At 38.7% G+C, this 18,789-nt stretch overlaps 1 protein-coding gene across 6 annotated transcripts in view; it reads left to right on the plus strand.

Moving 5' to 3' along the window:
* LOC113523957 (RNA binding protein fox-1 homolog 3) overlaps nucleotides 1-18,789 on the plus strand; it is a 201,556-nt gene that overhangs the window by 161,982 nt on the left and 20,785 nt on the right. For 5 of the 6 annotated variants that reach the window (XM_034301415.2, XM_034301417.2, XM_053231402.1 and 2 more), the window contains 5 exons: nucleotides 5,799-5,927; nucleotides 10,208-10,261; nucleotides 12,747-12,839; nucleotides 13,570-13,630; nucleotides 14,462-14,515. In XM_034301415.2, coding sequence (XP_034157306.1) covers nucleotides 5,799-5,927; nucleotides 10,208-10,261; nucleotides 12,747-12,839; nucleotides 13,570-13,630; nucleotides 14,462-14,515 — 391 coding nt within the window. The remainder of the gene's footprint in view (nucleotides 1-5,798; nucleotides 5,928-10,207; nucleotides 10,262-12,746; nucleotides 12,840-13,569; nucleotides 13,631-14,461; nucleotides 14,516-18,789) is intronic. The other variant, XM_034301418.2, reaches the window with a different exon arrangement.

Here is an 18,789-nt window from a genome sequence, read left to right on the forward strand (position 1 = left end):
ACAGAAATCTGCATGTAGATTTAGATCTCTAATGAACAAGCTAAAGGCAGTAGTGATGAGGAAAAACTCCCTCAGACACATTCAGGAATCTCAAACATTGTATTAATGAAAATGAAAAGGAAGAGAATGAGAAATATAGAGTGTCAGATAAATAGAGCTTCCTAATAGTGATTTTTTACACCAGACATGCATTAATAAACAATACAAGATCAATAAGAAATGTTATGCATAATTATACGGCTAAGAAAGAACACCATTTTGAGTTTGTGACCTTCAGCACTGTACAATAAGCACGATAACACACTTACTATATCTAATAAAAAATAAAAAAAGACAACTGAGCTGACTGAGCTGAGTCTCGCTTTTGACTTACCAAGTCAAACATGACAAAACCGTTAAAAATCTCGAAATAGTCTCAATTCTCTCTCTCCATCTCGCTCTATTTCTCTTCACTTCACAGTTGGAGATAAGTTTGACGTACGATCAGGACTAGAGAGACTCAGACATGTGCAGAAAGATGACGTCTGTATGAATAATAGATATCATATACATCCAGCCTTAGATTGACCGCTGAACTGGAGAGAGGTGGAGTGGATTAAAGAAGCTGCTCGTCTCCATCTCATTGTGGTTTAAGCAAGAAAAGAACACCTTCTCACCATTGTTTTCTTTCATTTTCCTGCTCTGTCCCTCTCGAAGAACTGATATAATGCCTCCATTCCCTCAGTAAATGTTAGACACAAGCTGAGAGTACAATCTCACATCACTATATTGACATTTTATCATAGTATATGTTACTTTATACAACAGTTAGTTCCAGTCCGCTAATTTGATTGGTCGAGCAGCGTTGCAAGAGTGCATGTGTTTCTTATAACCGCGCTGGGATGTTTCCCTGTGTGTATCACTCAGCTCGTCTGTGTCTGCCACATAAAATTCCACTTCCTAGTTACTACAGTAGTGTTAGCGACTCATCAGTGGACATGGCAAAGGATACTTTTCAGGAATATAATTTTTTCCTTAAAATATGAAAGCTTGTCAGATGAAAGGAAGAAGGGAAGCCGATTGTACCGGAAGCACCTTTAACAAGAATGTACAAATCAATGTGAGCTAGCTAGTGACCTAGCTGACATGCTATAAAGGAGGTGTGGCTTCTTTGGGATCTGTTTCCGTTAGCAAAAATGAACAGAATATTCGGCCATATTGTGTCCGAAATGTCAGTTATTTGACATTAATGCCTTGTTTATGCAGTCATGCGTTTATACTGAATATCGGCAAGGCTGGAATTAGCTATTGGCACAGCCGAATCACAGCCGTGCCAATATTCAGTATAACCTGTACTCTTGCTTGTGCAATATTGCGTAAATATAGTATATAAAATTTTGTATTTTTGGGAAAAAATGACTACATTAATAATAAACTATACACTAATCAGAGGGAGAGTTTGGTATATGTGACTCTCAGAGGGCAGCCTAGTCCTAAACTGGCATTTTAAACTACTTTAATGTATCTCTAATAACAATATTGAGTTATGATTGGTCAGAAGGAACAGGAACTAACTCATGGAAGTTAAATTAAGTGTAGCTCTGAATGAATAAAAAGTAAGATATGTTGTACTTTAATAAATAAAAATCAATCATTGGCAAGAGGAAAACCACCACATGACCCTGTAGTTGATTATTTTACAATAACTGAATCCCTCCCTAGTACTGTGATGTAAAAGTGGACGTTGATACATGACTAGAGGAAATCTATCATAAGGAAGTGTTTCAGAAACCTATAAGAGTTGGAGAGAATACAGCTGTAAGAGATGGAAAAAGAAAGAAAAAGAAAGAAAGCAGAATAAGTCCGTCTTGTCCTGGACGTCACTCAGGTTAGCACCTCTGAGTGATCCGTCTCTAGAGAACCTCCTCCAGCCTGTTTTTTAAAAAAAATGGTTTGATCAGCTACATGTTTCATTCTTAATCATGTCCTGGGGCTGAGAAAAGAGAGAGTGAACTCTTATCACTCTATCATCACTCTCTTCTTCTCTCTCTCTCAGCATTTTGTATTTGATTCCATTTCATCTGCAGGCCCGTTGTGCACAAACCCCACAACACAGGAAGAGATAAGACATGCTCTCTCACACACACACACAGAGAGAGAGAGAGAGAGAGAGAGAGAGGGAAAGAAAGAAAGAAGCAAAGGGATAAGGTAAAAGGAACTGTGCATGTGGGCCATTAGAGAGAGAGAGAGAGAGAGAGAGAGATTTGTAGATAGAGAGGGAGTAAGACAGAGAGACAGACAGAAAAAGAGAGAGGGACTTTTTTTATATGAGTGATGGGTAATGATGTGAAATGGCAGTTTTTGAATAATAAGATTGTAGTTTGTAATATTTCAGTTGTTAAGAGCTTCTTGTTTTCTGTTTATCGTGCTTTGCGTCCCTTCCTGAGTGAATTCCTCTCTCACGTCCCCGGGACAGGCTCCAGATCCACCGTGACCCTGATGAGGATAAAGTGATTACAGAAGATGAATGACTGAATGAATGAATAATTATTCTTTTATCGAATCGTATCGTAACTCTTCATTACAGTGTACTGTTACTTTGCGAGGGTGTGTTATGAGCTTGGTGTTTTTGATGAGCAGTAAAAGCACACAGTTTTATAGCTCAGAAATCTGTCAGTGTCAGGAATTAGACAACACTGGGTTTCAACTTAATGTCAAATTATTCAGCAACAATGAACACTGATGATTTGCTCATTGCGTCAACAAGCGATATGTAAAAATGTTACACTCCAAAAAGGGGGAGAGAATATGTTCGAAATCTGTAGTTCGAATCACACACGCAGGACTCGCTGACTCGGAGTCATGTTGCTTTATGACAGACACAAGCATTGTGCGAGTTCACAATTATTGCATACAGCTCGGACCAATAGGGAAAGACTTCTGCTCAAGTGAACCAATCATTAACTCAAGGCTAATTTTTACAGCGAATCCTGATCAATCTGGACCAATCCAACTAAGTAAACAGCATTTTACATGCAGTTATTATTCAATTATTATTATTATATTTTCATTTGCTGTATTGTTACTCTTTTTCTGTGTTACAAAAATGGAAAAAATGCAGCTGATGATAAATGAGCTGTTCAATAATGAGCCTCTGTGTTATGCATTAAAAACATATAATCCTGAATAAGGAGTACACACACACACCCATACACACACTCCCATACACACACACACACACACACACACACAGGCAGGCAGCCGTTCAGTCCGATCACTTAAAATATTGCTTTTTAGGTCACTAACAAGTGAACTTCCTCCAGTGCGTGTGTGTGTGTGTGTGTGTGTGTGTGAGAGAGAGAGAGAGAGAGAGAGAGAGAGAGAGATTCTGAATGGTTATCAGAAGCAGATGTTTGTAGGTGCAGTTGTTGTTTTGGAGGTTGTGATGGAGCAGGTGAAGAGTGTACAGGATGAGTGATGACAGTATGATGACTTGACCATGTAGGTGAACCCACTGTGTGTGTGTGTGTGTGTGTGTGTGTGTGTGCGTGTGTGTGTGTTTATGCCTGTGGGTGTGAACATGTACACTATCAGTATGTGTTGGCAGTCACACTAGGCTGTGAGAGAGAAAGGGAAAAAAAAGATATCATCATCATCCTCATCATCATCATCACACTTAATGGAAACAGCACACATGCTTCAGGCCTCAATTTCTCCTGCTGGTAAGTGTGTGTGTGTGTGTGTGTATGTATGTGTGTGTAACACTACACCTCAATGGTCATTCATTCGGCTGCCAGTGGTTATACATTTCACTATGTTTTGTCTGTAGGTTAGTATTCTACACACGGTGTGTGAGATTTGAGCAGGATGCAGGAGATGTACAGGATAAAATACATAATGGGCTTTAATTAAAGAAATTCCAGGTCAAAGGCAAACAATTCAAAACATCAGGCAAAAACTAAAGTGAAAATAACCAGGCAAAAAAAACAAAAAGAAGAAAACGGCTGAAAAGTCGTACACAAACTGAGAACTGTTTAAGCTGAAGAGGTGATTAGTAAATAAGGCGCAGGTGAGTGTGATTAGTCAGGTGGTGAATGTACAGCGGTAATCAGCAGGGCATTCTGGGAGATGGTGTTCCCTGAGGATGGGACACATTTTCTTTATGGATTCTATATAACTGTAATGTTTTAGAGGATGAGTGTAAAGCCAGAGAAAACTCACACATCTCGGGCATACTGTTCAATTTGTTGATACTGTGACCTTCTGATATGTCATAACTCGAAACTTTATGAAGTTCTTCATTCCTCAGGGTAAAGGTTCCTGCGTAATCCTGTATTAAAACTCTTAAAATAAGCAATACTAACGCAATGAGGCTGTTCACTAAGGGGGTATCTGATATACGGAAACTTCTCTCATTCTCTCCTCAGATCACGTCGGTTCAGTTTGAGTATTTTACTGGCATCACAGATATAATATTACACTTTTATTGACAAAGTCGCATTATGCTATTATATGTTATAATGTTATTATAATAGGAACTGAATTGCTACAATGGACAGCATGTAAAAATATAGGAAATTTCATGCATATGATTTTGCTGCATTGCCAGGAAATGGGAATTTCTTCATTGGATTTTATATTAATTGAATTTCATTGGATTTAATATGAATGAAGAGTTAAAGATATGAGCCACTACACGTAGAAACAACAATTTGGTCAATCACGTTTCAGATTTTTTAATAAATCACATCTGTAAAATGTTTTTACACGGCAGCAATAAGATCATTAAAATATCCAACACTGTGTTTATCCACTCTAAACCACCGCATTATCTGAAACTTAAAAGATACTTAAGATGACTTTAAGCTCCACCCACTTGTTTCCTTATATGTATACATATGTAAAGACTTTAAGCTCCACCCACTTGTTTCCTTATATGTATACATATATAAGGGTTACATATATTTTTTTATATCAGCTCATGGTATAAACAATAAAGAAATGATTTTCCAACAAGCTGTTCTGTAAAGGTCTGCATAGTGAAACAAGCATTTTTATTTCTAACATCATCAAAAGATTTTTACTTTTATCACGTACATGTCTGAAAAAGATTTCTACTTTTATTACGTACATGTCTGAAAAAGATTTTTACTTTTATCATGTACATGTCTGAAAAAGATTTTTACTTTTATTACGTACATGTCTGAAAAAGATTTTTACTTTTATTACGTACATGTCTGAAAAAGATTTTTACTTTTATTACGTACATGTCTGAAAAAGATTTTTACTTTTATTACGTACATGTCTGAAAAAGATTTTTACTTTTATTATGTACATGTCTGAAAAAGATTTTTACTTTTATTACGTACATGTCTGAAAAAGATTTTTACTTTTATTACGTACATGTCTGAAAAAGATTTTTACTTTTATTACGTACATGTCTGAAAAAGATTTTTACTTTTATTACGTACATGTCTGAAAAAGATTTTTACTTTTATTATGTACATGTCTGAAAAAGATTTTTACTTTTATTACGTACATGTCTGAAAAAGATTTTTACTTTTATTACGTACATGTCTGAAAAAGATTTTTACTTTTATTACGTACATGTCTGAAAAAGAAAATACTTTTTTAGAATATCAGCAATATCAACTGGCAAAGATTAATTGTGATATCTGTGATATCTGTTGTTTAAAATAAAAAGATGTCATTTGGCTCGTCAGCAATGTTACGAATCTGTCATTGTGAAATCAGGATGAATTGACCGTGCACGTGAATTACTAACTGATGATCACGTGTGTGTGTTGTGTTTCGTTCAGACAGATGACGTGACGCAAACAGAGACGCTGCCATCCTCAGAATCGCCGGAGAAACAGCAGCCCAAGCGGCTCCACGTCTCCAACATCCCCTTCCGCTTCCGCGACCCTGACCTCAGGCAGATGTTCGGGGTGAGTGACCCCAAAGTTCTCAACAAAATCACACTCAGAGTTTCACATTAAAAATTCTGTAATATAATAAGAATATACTGTAAGAAAGTAGCAGATACAGAGAAAAAAATGCAGCTTGTCATGTTAGTGAGGAACCACAGTGTGTACACTCCTCTGTGCCTCTGACACTGGAGACTCCTTCCATAAATGTTAAATGAACATCTCTGTACAGAAAACCTCATCATATCGATGAGCTGTTACTATAGAAACAATAAACCTGCGAGGTGAGTGTGTGATGCTAACCTGGAGGCAACAAACTTCCCTCACTCATTACCAACATTAGCCTCGTAGCTCCAGTACAAAGCTACGGAAGTGAACGTGTCTTGGCTGAGTAACTGAGCTTGGAGGAAAGAGAACGTTGTGTACATTTCATTTCTGGCCACACTCTCCCTTCTTCTGTTTCCTGTTGTTGAACTACAGCTGCATTTTGGCTCGTCTGAGCAGCACTCATTAGTTTGGGCCTGTGATCTCACACACGCGCGCACACACACACGCAGTGTAGTTACGAACACTCTGTCATAGGTCCAATATTAATTACAGCAAAGCTGTCCATGCATAAAACATGCCTCATCTCCCTTTCTCCCTCACTCTCTCTCTCTCTCCCTCCCTCTCTCTCTCTCTCTCTCTCTTCAATTGTCTGCTTTATTGTTCTGCGTGTTGGATCAGGGCCTGGCCGAGCTGGTAATTAGCTCGCAGGCTTTGTGCGTGTGGTGAAAGTGTTTGTGGCTTGTGGATTTATGATGATAGGAGGGCTTGTTAAGCGTGCACACATACACACACACACACACAAGCTGGCATGAGAGAGGGTTTTGAATTGATCGCCGCTAGCATTGTTGGCGAGAATCGCCCAGGAAATTTATCACTATCCAAAACTTTGTCTATTTGCAATGGACGCATGTCGAGCCATCCGGCCAAATGTGCTGCAGTAATCGCTCACAAGCGCTACGAGGCACTGCGCATTGTTCTCACTGCCCTCAAGGCGCACACTACATACCCCCGCTGCCCAAATGTGCCAATTCATCTCCTATACGCTCCATCTGTTAGCACAATCAAATGTTAGCCAGTCTTATGCTAATGACTCTCTCAATCATAAAGCTGAGAAGGACTAATTAGCCAGACAGCTAGTTCAGGTGAGTGTCACTAATTAGCTAAAAGCTTTGCTAACCATGACCTAGCCATAAGTGATACCTAGCGTCACTAGGGTAAAGCTGCTAATTGGATGTGGTGTGAGAGGCTCATTAAGTGTTATAAAGGATATAAGATGTATAAGATGATCAGTAAGAGAGGAAAAGAAGTGAAGTCTGAAGATAAAAGAGATGCTGTGGGTCTCAGTTTTGAGGTCTCGTGTGTGTAGTGACAGAGTTAAAAAGTTTTCCGAGCGCACTTTTCCAGCTTCACCTGCAGCAGTCAGTCTCAGAAGGATACATGCTACAACCACAAAGTAGTTTGTTTTATTTGTTATGCAACGATGGGGTTTGTCCCAAAAAAAAACTCTTTTTATGCTTCATATCAACAGTACTGTCACACACACACACACACACACACACACTCTTTGTCTCATTAATCTGTATGTCATTTTACCAATGACAGCAGTCTCTGAAATGGAAAGTGAGAGAGAGAAAAAGAGAGAAAGAGAGAGAGAGAGAAGTAAGAAATATAAAAAGTGCTGTTTGGTAAAGTGAATCCTACATTGATTTGGTGTCACATACAACATATTCATAATAATAGGTTAATAATATTATGCTAGCATTTTACTAGCACATGATTTTTTGTTGTGGTTGCCATATATGAGACACATATACTACATACCGTATATACACTACATACATTATACACACTGTATACACTATATACTCTCCATACATTATACACACTGTATACACTATATACACTCCATACATTATACACACTGTATACACTATATACACTCCATACATTATACACACTGTATACACTATATACACTCCATACATTATACACACTGTATACACTATATACACTCCATACATTATACACACTGTATACACTATATACACTCCATACATTATACACACTGTATACACTATATACACTCCATACATTATACACACTGTATACACTATATACACTCCATACATTATACACACTGTATACACTATATACACTCCATACATTATACACACTGTATACACTATATACACTCCATACATTATACACACTGTATACACTATATACTCTCCATACATTATACACACTGTATACACTATATACACTCCATACATTATACACACTGTATACACTATATACACTCCATACATTATACACACTGTATACACTATATACACTCCATACATTATACACACTGGATACACTATATACACTCCATACATTATACACACTGTATACACTACATACATTACATACATTATACACACTGTATACACTATATACACTCCATACATTATACACACTGTATACACTATATACTCTCCATACATTATACACACTGTATACACTATATACACTCCATACATTATACACACTGTATACACTACATACATTACATACATTATACACACTGTATACACTACATACACTACATACATTATACACACTGTATACACTACATACATTACATACATTATACACACTGTATACACTACATACACTACATACATTATACACACTGTATACACTATATACACTCCATACATTATACACACTGTATACACTATATACACTCCATACATTATACACACTGTATACACTATATACTCTCCATACATTATACACACTGTATACACTATATACACTCCATACATTATACACACTGGATACACTATATACACTCCATACATTATACACACTGTATACACTACATACATTACATACATTATACACACTGTATACACTACATACACTACATACATTATACACACTGTATACACTATATACACTCCATACATTATACACACTGTATACACTATATACACTCCATACATTATACACACTGTATACACTATATACTCTCCATACATTATACACACTGTATACACTATATACACTCCATACATTATACACACTGGATACACTATATACACTCCATACATTATACACACTGTATACACTACATACATTACATACATTATACACACTGTATACACTATATACACTCCATACATTATACACACTGTATACACTACATACATTACATACACTACTCCGAGATATATGAGACTATTGACAGCCAGTTTGATTGCACACTGCATTGCCAGTTTATTACTGGTACTGAATGGAAACAGCTTAGCATTAGCTACTTTTTTGTCACGCTAATTGTCTAGCACAAAAACATCACTTGAAGCTGTTCCTACATGTTGAAAGTGATGTGAATTAGCTGGGAGAGAGACAGGAGAGGCAGGGTAGCAGTCTGGACATGCTCAGTAGTAATAAACAGTCCCTGGTGTTAGCGATGACCTTTCAACCAGGCTAATTAATCTACGCTAACAGCCCATTATGGCTTGATAAGCACCAGAGGGATAGTCTGGTTCACGAGACACCCAGCATCACCTGTAGGAATTACAGAGGGAAAGGATTGAGTGTACTTTATTCTGAGTCCTCATTTAACAGGTGATAATTGAATAAAAATCAAATTAGATAAAGTTATGAATTTAAGTGTCACACTGTAGCTGTTTGTGAGAATAAAAGCAGCCGATTCATTTCTGTTCCCCTGAGTCGTATGGTTTCCCCAAATTGGGGGCCAAGTTCCTCCCTGTTGTGGGTAAATGAAGGCGACGTGACCAGCTTGACACGATAATTGGATTTAATGCAATAATACAGCGGCCACAGACAGCAATTAAAATTCTCCCTCGTTCTCAGATCGTTAAGGGGAGGAGTGCGCTACTCATCCTCCTACTTCAGGCTCATTATGACGCGACCTGAACTGAATCACTGAATGGAAGAGCAAAGGCCCTGTGGGAGAGTCACGTCACTATCACTCCACACACACAAACAGTGAGACAGTAACAGTGAGACAGGTGGACAAGTGGAGAAAAAGAAAGTCAAAAGACAGAGCAAGAGAAGAGAAGATGTAAAATTAATTTCAATAATTTCATTAATTACAAAGTTGAGTGAAGCAAGTTTTAAAGGAACACTGTACAATTTGAGCTCTAGTCTTACTAATAATACTGTTAATACTTCTAACAAACACAACATAAACCTCAGTCATAAATCATTCTCTTCCCTTTATTCTCTTCTCTTTGCAGCAATTTGGGAAGATTTTAGACGTGGAGATCATTTTTAATGAACGGGGATCTAAGGTAAGTTCTTCTTCACTCTCCTCCTCCCCACTATTTTTTTCTTTCTTTCTCCTCTGAGTGCTGGTTTCATTTCTGTCTAACTGAAAAACCTAGAGAAAGCTGAAATTAAAGACATCAGTACATGAACTCCTATTTTTTTCTTCTTTGCTGGAATGAACACTAAATATATATTTTACTTCCTGGCTGTAAAAATGACAGAATGTTTACCCTTTTCTGGTGAATCCAGTTTTCCGTCTTTCTCTCTGCCCCCCATCAGCTCGACAAGATTAAGCTCTGGATAAATCTGTCTTCCCCTCTGCAGCACACATTTATTGTTTGTGTCCTACAAAGCCCATTACCCATGGTGCCTTGCCCCCCCTTCGCCACCAGCGTGCCGGCATAATGAACCGAGCGGGCCATTAATAAACAATCTATTTCCTATGACGCTTCGGCAATTTGCATTCAATATGTTTGTCTGCTTTGAAAAATGGCGGCTGCTTTCTCTCTCCTCTCGTGTAAGCTAATTATATGTGCATGAGGAGAAAAAAGGCAGAAACAAGACGGAAAAAGACACACAGGAAAACACACGTTTAGCCCTGTGTGTGTGTTCTGTATGAGTCGTTCTGGCTGTGACTGTGTCTGAGGAGAGTGCTAATGTAATCTCATTCAAATGTATTCTAATGAGAGAACATGGATTTTCAACTAATGGAGTCATATTTAAAGCTAAATGTATGAACCACGCCCTTTCCTCTAACTCCACCCCTTCCTCTAACTCTGCCTCTTCCTCTAACGATAATAATCGTGCGACTTTATGGGAGAGCTGGTACAGTTGTAACATGTTTTAATTTGAGTTTTCTGTCTCAGTACTGCGCATGTTGCAGCTCTTAACACTGTCTTAAAGCAAGAAATGAGTGGGACAGTTGCACCGCAGGTTTCTCACACTGCATGCTTTCTCACAATCTTGCGAACAGAATTAGCAGTGACACTAACTAAACGGCGCTAACAGTGAAAGTGTGTGTAGAGCTAAGTGTCCATGACTGCACAGATTTTAGTCTTTTCAGAAAGAACTTTTTTTTGCTTACCTGGCACGAAATGGGAAATGGGAGCTCAGTGGTTACGCTGGCTTTAAAAGGTTTGGGCTACCAGTTGGAAGGTTTTCCAAGCTGCCATGGTTGTATCCTTTAGCAAGTCCCATAATGCTCACCTGCTCAGGTGTATCCTGTCTCAACTGTAAGTCGCTTTGGATAATAGTGACAGCTAAATAAAGAAATGTAAAATGGGCTTTTCTCAAATATCTCCAGAAATCCTGCTGTTTTTTTTTTTTCTGTTTGTTTGTTTGTTTTTGTCAGACACGGAGAAATGACACGTTTGTACACGGATGTGATGAAGTCATGGCTGTGCATTTAGAGGAAACAAACGTTACAATTGCGTTGGCTTTCCCCAACTATAGTAACATTAGTCCAGATGTATTCAACAAAAATGAATAAAGGTCCAGATACGTAAAATTCCCCCGCTTTCCAAATGAACAGCAGTTACCTTTAACTGCTTAACTATTAATGATCAGTTCCTGACTATAAATAAACCGATTTTAAGTGATGTTTTCTTTCAAGGCGATTCACGTTACCACTTCCGCCTCGCCTCACACACTCTGCACAGATATCTCTTTTAAATCTGTCGCAGCGAGAGTAAACACACACTTCCCTGTCCAGTCATCTTTAAACATTCTGTCTTACTTGTCAATTGTTTTTTTTTTTTTAAACAAGGAACGTTGTGAGTTTTCTAATCAGACTACAGAGGAGACATGAAAATGAAAAAACTGTATTAAAGTCTGTGACCATTCTCTCCTTCCTGAGTTTATGTCTTTAGCCCTGTAGCTAGTCTCTGGTCCAATGAGCTGCCTTCAGCTAAATCATTTACATAAAATGCCTGTGATTGGATAAAGCACTACAGAGGATCTGCTTCATGTTTAGAAACCTGAAGTCACTGAGCTATGGCTGGATTTCTTTCATTTCTCTGCGTCCACACCCAGACTGCAGTCCTCCGTTTGACTATCCCCAGACTTTGTCATTTTTTATGATTATATTATTTTGATCTCATTAATTGTGAAAATAAATGACTTTCTTGGAACGTTATTGTAAAATGTGTGAAGACTGTTCCAGTGAGCAGATTTAGTGCATGTAAATCCTTACAGGAGTGATTTATTTCAATTTCATATCAACTGGAGATTAAATTGTATTCATTAAAGCTAAAGACGTTTAATAGAACAGTTCTCTTTCTCACTTCCTCCTTTATGTATCACTGCGTTTCCGTGGCGACCTCACAGCTCCTCTCTTTTCCACTAACAGTCTGTAATGAAACATTACTTCCTTTCTGCTGCTGTCCACTTCCTGCTGCTCACAACGCTTTATTCTCTTTCTTTCTCCCTTTCCTCTTTCTCTGTTCTGTCTCTGTCCATAACACCTTCTCTCCTCCGCTGTGCTCTCTTCTTCTCTGCACTCATCCTCAGGGCTTTGGTTTTGTAACTTTTGAAATGAGCACAGACGCAGATCGAGCGCGGGAGAAACTAAACGGTACAATCGTAGAGGGACGCAAGATCGAGGTGCTTTTCTCCTTTTCACTTCTTTTCATCTCCATCTTCCCTCTGCTTTTCCCTTTTCTCATTTTCCTGTCTTTATCTCTCTCTCCTTACTGTTTCTTTCCTTTCTTTCCCTCTTCTCTTCTCTTCTCTTCATTTCTCTTCTTTTCTGTGTGTGTGTGTGTGAGTGTGTGTTTGTGTGTGTGTGTGTGTGTGTGAGTGTGTGTGTGTGTGTGTTGTATGTGTGAGTGATATCCCCCAGAGAAAGACACAAAGCCTCATCCTCATCTCTGATTGGAGAACACCAGCATGGAATCATCCAATCAACTCTTGATCATATCAGATTACAAATCGATCACATTTTACATTATTTTACTTTTTATTTATGCTTGATATTATTTAGATTTTCATCTGGATTATCAGACAGTGATTTTCCAAGATTTTAGTTGTGCATTTGCATGTGGTAATGAATTTAAATTCATTCATTCACTGTGTCTCAGAAATCGATGCTGGAATAAGTATTTTCTGTTGCAGTGGGTTTGTCCTGCTTCAATTTTTTTTAATGTAATTTTTATTTATTTATTTATTTTGTAAAATGCTGTACAGCAGCATGACTGAGATGATGAGATCACACACACACACACACACACACACTGCATGCCGTGCACTGACTTCATTCTGTTCTCCTGTTGTGTTTGTGACCAAATTCTCTTTTTTAATATTTCTGGGGTTTTTTTTCTCTTTCTGTGAGCAGGTGAACAACGCTACAGCGAGAGTGATGACGAACAAGAAGGCGGCGAATCCTTACACAAACGGTACTGAGGCTAAAGTTTGTACACTACACAATCACTCAGAATGTTAGTACAAACCTGAGCCATGACTTTGGGGTTCACAGTGTAGCATTCCTTACCGATGATGATGTATCAGATCAGTAGCTCTATCACATGCAGTGTGTCTCTCTCTATTTCCACTCACTCAGTAAAGATGGGAAGCTGTAATTGAGACATTACTCTAGAGCTCGTAGTCTGAAATGGCTACAGAACTGAATATTTCTGTTTCTCATTTGATGTGACATTTTATTGCATTTAAATTGGACCCCATTCTGACAGCCAACGATTCAGTCAGAAATGATCGTGTGTCTCGTTTCTCTCTCTCTCTCTCTCTCGCTCTTTCTCTCGCTCACTTGCTCTGACTCAGCATACACTTTTTTTACTTCAGTTTTGAATTCAGAGATGAAAAGTTCAGTGAAAGTGTGTTGACTAATTTCATTAAAAATAAATGATATAGAAAACAGAAGCTGGTTGTTTTTATTGTGATGCTGCAGATTATTAATCACTCACTGTACCTACAGAGCAGCTCAGTCAAAATAAGACATTAATTAAGATGAATAGTCATAGATAGATAGATAGATAGATAGATAGATAGATAGATCTATATAAAGCTAGAAAGATGCAGTACATTAGTGTGTTGAAGCGAGGTGTATACTGCATGATTGATTATACGTGTCCTCTTCTTTTCAATCTTCTCTTGCATTCTTTCACATATTTACATTCTCTCATCACTTCTTTCTCTCTTTCTTCTCTCTTCTCCTCTCTTTCGCTCACTGTATTTGCTTAATTGTGTGTGTGCGTGTGTGTGTTTTGCAGGCTGGAAGCTGAATCCTGTGGTGGGAGCTGTTTATGCACCTGAACTTTACGCAGGTGAGACACACACACAAACATTTTTCTCTCTCTCTCTCTATCTCTCTCTCTTCCTGCAGTGTAGTTGTTGTGCTTTGTAGCTGTGTGTGTGCGTGTGTGTGTGTGTGTGAGTGAGACGGGTAATATTTCATCAGGAAGAAGTGCTGACCACATTGAAGCTGTAACTGCATGACTTTCTGCTCATTAGGCTAAAGTCTGTTCATTCCTCAGACAGCTTTACAGCCATCCTCTAAATAACACAACCTGACACACACACACACACACACACACACACACATTCACACTGACTGTTAAGACCTGGCTGTAGAAATGGACCTTATGTAACTTTTAAATAAACCTCGCAGCTATACAGATAAAATTGAATTGAAGTGATGAACAGAAACAACAGAGCAGAAAGAACCAAAATAAAGGTGAGACACGGAACAGGTGAACACATTAGTGTAATCAACCAATGTCATGACAGCTGCCAGAAGGAGTGAAGTTTTCTGTAAGGAGATGTTTATTTACCATTTATGGAAGGAGTCTCCAGTGTCAGCGTTTTGGAACAGTCAGAGGTAAAGCTGTAACTTTAAGTTTTCCGACTTCTTCAGGACACTTTGCAGTTTCTCAGTAACATGAAAAGGACAGGAAAAAAAAGAGGCTGGTGATCGAACAACTATTAATAGCTGCTGTAAAGTAAGTGAGAACAGGAACTAACTTGTTTTGAGGATGTTCCACAACATTAATGGAAACTATATATGGATAAAAAGTATGACATTTTTCTAATAAATTAAAAAAAATGTAATTGTTGGTAAATTGCTGTGGCATAATAGGAATGAAACACTGTTATTAAAAAAAAAACTTTGGGCCAGGAACAGTAACACATCATCACACCACCCAGACGTTGATTTATTTTCATATTACAGCACTGCACAGAGTGTTTTATTCTGCACATTACATACATATCTAAGACGTGGCACTGCAGCCATAATGTAAACAGATAGATCAGAATCGTCAACACTCAGCACATCGTCTCACACATATGGTAATTATTATTGTTGTTCCTGATGCATGTGGGTCCTGTGTGTTATTGATTTGTGGTGTGTGGATCATTTCAGGGCTGAGCTCTGTTCACAAGAATATCACACACGGCTCACTTACACACACAGACAAAGGAGCAGGAACATCAGAAATAAGCGATAAAGTGACAACTGTTTGTTGTAAGCATGTCACACACACCGTGAATGCACACACCATTACACTCCCATTCAGAGACTGCTTGTATACTAACATATGCATAATTACACACATACACACACACACACACACACACAGCACAGCACAGACATGTCTCTTTGCGATGGTGTCATAAATCACGGCGAATGTTTTAGCGTGTAGCAGGCGGGAGGCTCTCGGCTGCTATGATTCATCAGCTGCTAATTTTTCAGCGCAGTTTGCCAAGCCTAAACGGCAGCATATGCTGACCAGCTGGGCCCAGAGAGACACGCTCTTTAATCTAACACACACACACACACACACACACACACACACACACAGGAATGCAGGAATGAAACTAAGAATATGACAGATGTGACAGAATGGAACGCCTTGTGAAGATAAAGAAGAGACGAGAGGAAACAAGATGAAAGTCTTTGCAGTCTAAAGTTCTCTTATCGAGTTCTGATACAGCTCCGTAGATTCGTCTTCGCATTCTGAGCCAGTTCGAAAGTCCTGATGCAGTTCTGTTTGGTTCTAGAGTACTGACTCCGTTCTGTGGTTCTAATTCTGATGCAGTTCTGAAGTGCAGCTCTATACAGCAGATGCTGTTCTGCAATTACTTTGCATTTTTATGCAGTTTTATAGTTCTGATGTAGACATGAAGTTCTGTTCTACAGTTCATTTAAGAGTTCTGATGCAGTTCTAATGTTCTGATGTGGTTAGGAAGTTCTGTTTATAGTTCTGATATTCTACCCAGCAGATGCTATTGCAAAATTATTTTCTAGAGTACTGATTCATTCCTAGAGTTCTGCTGCCAGTCCTGATGTGGTTCAGAAGTACAGTTTCAGACATCTGATACAGTTCTAGAGTCCCAGTTTAGCGTTATCATGCAGTTTACAGTTCCTCATCCAGTATAGTTCTAGAGGACTATTTTATAGATCTAATGCAGATTTGCAGTTCTGATGCAAGTTCTGAATTTCTGATGCTGGTGTGAAGTTCTGTTCAGATGCAGATGCAGACATTCTGCTCAGATGCTCAAATGCAGATTTGTGGTTGTTTGGGAATTTGTTTTCTGATGATTCTCGAATTCTATTTTAGAATTCCGAAATTATATTTTGTAATTGTTAAAGATTTATAGCTTTATTGTTTTAATTTCAGTTCTGTTTGCAGTGGCTTTTGCATTCAGATGTCATGTCCTCTCTCTCTATCACTCTGATCATTCACCATGCTGTTGTTCAGACTGAGCTATTGGCAGGAGAAGGGGTGGGGTGGTTGGGTTGGGGGGCAGGAGAACCTCTTCAGTACCAGTGGGGGGACCACTGGGGGGTCTGCATGGCGCCAAAACAGCTCTTCTTTTCTCCATCCTGCAACATAAACCTCCCTGTGAGCACAGTGAGAGCAGCAGGGAAGGGGAGACAGGAACAGAGAGGGGGATTGGCTTATTTCAGTGTGATTGGGTTCCCTGTCTGAGGAGGGAAATGAAGTAATCGCCCAAAATGTGCTTCCTGAGAGAGAGGCATCTCTGGTTCTCTGTTTAGCATCGTGTGTTAGTATTTATCTGATATCAAGGCATCCACCAAGAATGTGTGTGTGTGTGTGTGTGTGTGTGTGTGTGTGTGTGTGTTGGCTAAATCAATATTTTTTGCTTTTTTTCCTTTGCACCATAGTTCAGTGCAAACATTCAGACTGGAACATAACGAAACTCAAGCAGTGTTCTGCACAGAGGAACTGTGTACAGCTGGGATTTAGCACTGAACATGCCCATAAATCTAAACTATTAAAGTGTTATTGTAGCAGGAATGATGAAACAAAGCACTTCAGCACCATGGACGTCTATAATTCAGCACCACAAACAGCCATAATTCAACATCACGGATTCTGTGTGGCTGTGATTTAGCACCACACGCTGTTCTTCATATAAACTCCTGAACATTTAGTATAATACATATGATTTAAAAAAAAAAAAAAAGCACTTCAGCCACGTGGGGAAAACGTGATTCAGCCCAATGATCAGCTGTGATTCAGTAACATTCAGTACTATTCAGTTTATTCAGTACTATGAATGACTATATACCATGGAGAGCTGTGATTCAGTTCTTTGGCCAGCTGTGATTTAGTGTCATAATCACTTGTGATTCAGAACCACAGTCATGATTCAGTACCATGGACAGCTCTCGTTTAGTACCATGGAGAGCTGTGATTCAGTACCATGGACAGCTCTCGTTCAGTACCATAGACAACTCTATGATTCAGAATCATACACAGGTGTGATTCAGTACCATGAACAGTGTAATTCAGTACAATAATAAAAACACTGGCGCAATATTTTTATCTGTAGAAACTCTAACATTAACATTTCCATGATTTCCATAAAGGTTTTGTTTTACTGGAACTGCTGTGTGAGCATCATATTAATAACAAATGAGAAAACGTGGGGAAAATAAATGAAAAACTGTATTCGTTGTAACAGGGGTTGTAAACATTCGGACAGGAGAGAGAAAGTAAGAACCAGGAGCGTGTCACATGATGTGAGGAACAGTGATATGACAGTGGAACGTGAGAACCCTCGGAGATAGCTGGAGTAGCTGAAGGACTTCTTCTGATCGTCTCGTAGAATTAATTCCATCCCAATCCTGTTTGAGTACCCTTACCACTTAAATACGTGTGTGCGTGTGTGTGTGTGTGTATGTGTGTGTGTGTGTGTGTGTGTGTGAAGGAGGTAATTAAGCACTAGCCGTTGATTAGATAGCTGCTCTCATCCCTAGATTAGATGCTCAGCGTGTCAACGACTTAAACAGCCGGCATCAAAGAGACTGGTGGTGTTGAATCCCGGCAGGATTCCCAAACACATACTGGAGTTTTCTTTTTGTCTCTCCGGAAATTTCCAGATCATGGAGGCTCTTTGGTGACTCAGTGTCATAGACGTGCTTTTTTGTTTGTTTTGTTGATTCGTTTGTTTGTTTTGTTATTATGGAATTTTGTTCTCTGTTTTTGATCCAGGAAACTATAGGCTATAGAGTTCTGATGGAGTCCGGAAGCTCTGTTTGAAAAGTACTGATGTAGTTCTGAGGTTCTGC

Source organism: Pangasianodon hypophthalmus, chromosome 29 (genome assembly GCF_027358585.1).
Source record: "Pangasianodon hypophthalmus isolate fPanHyp1 chromosome 29, fPanHyp1.pri, whole genome shotgun sequence".
NCBI classification, from domain to species: domain Eukaryota; kingdom Metazoa; phylum Chordata; class Actinopteri; order Siluriformes; family Pangasiidae; genus Pangasianodon; species Pangasianodon hypophthalmus.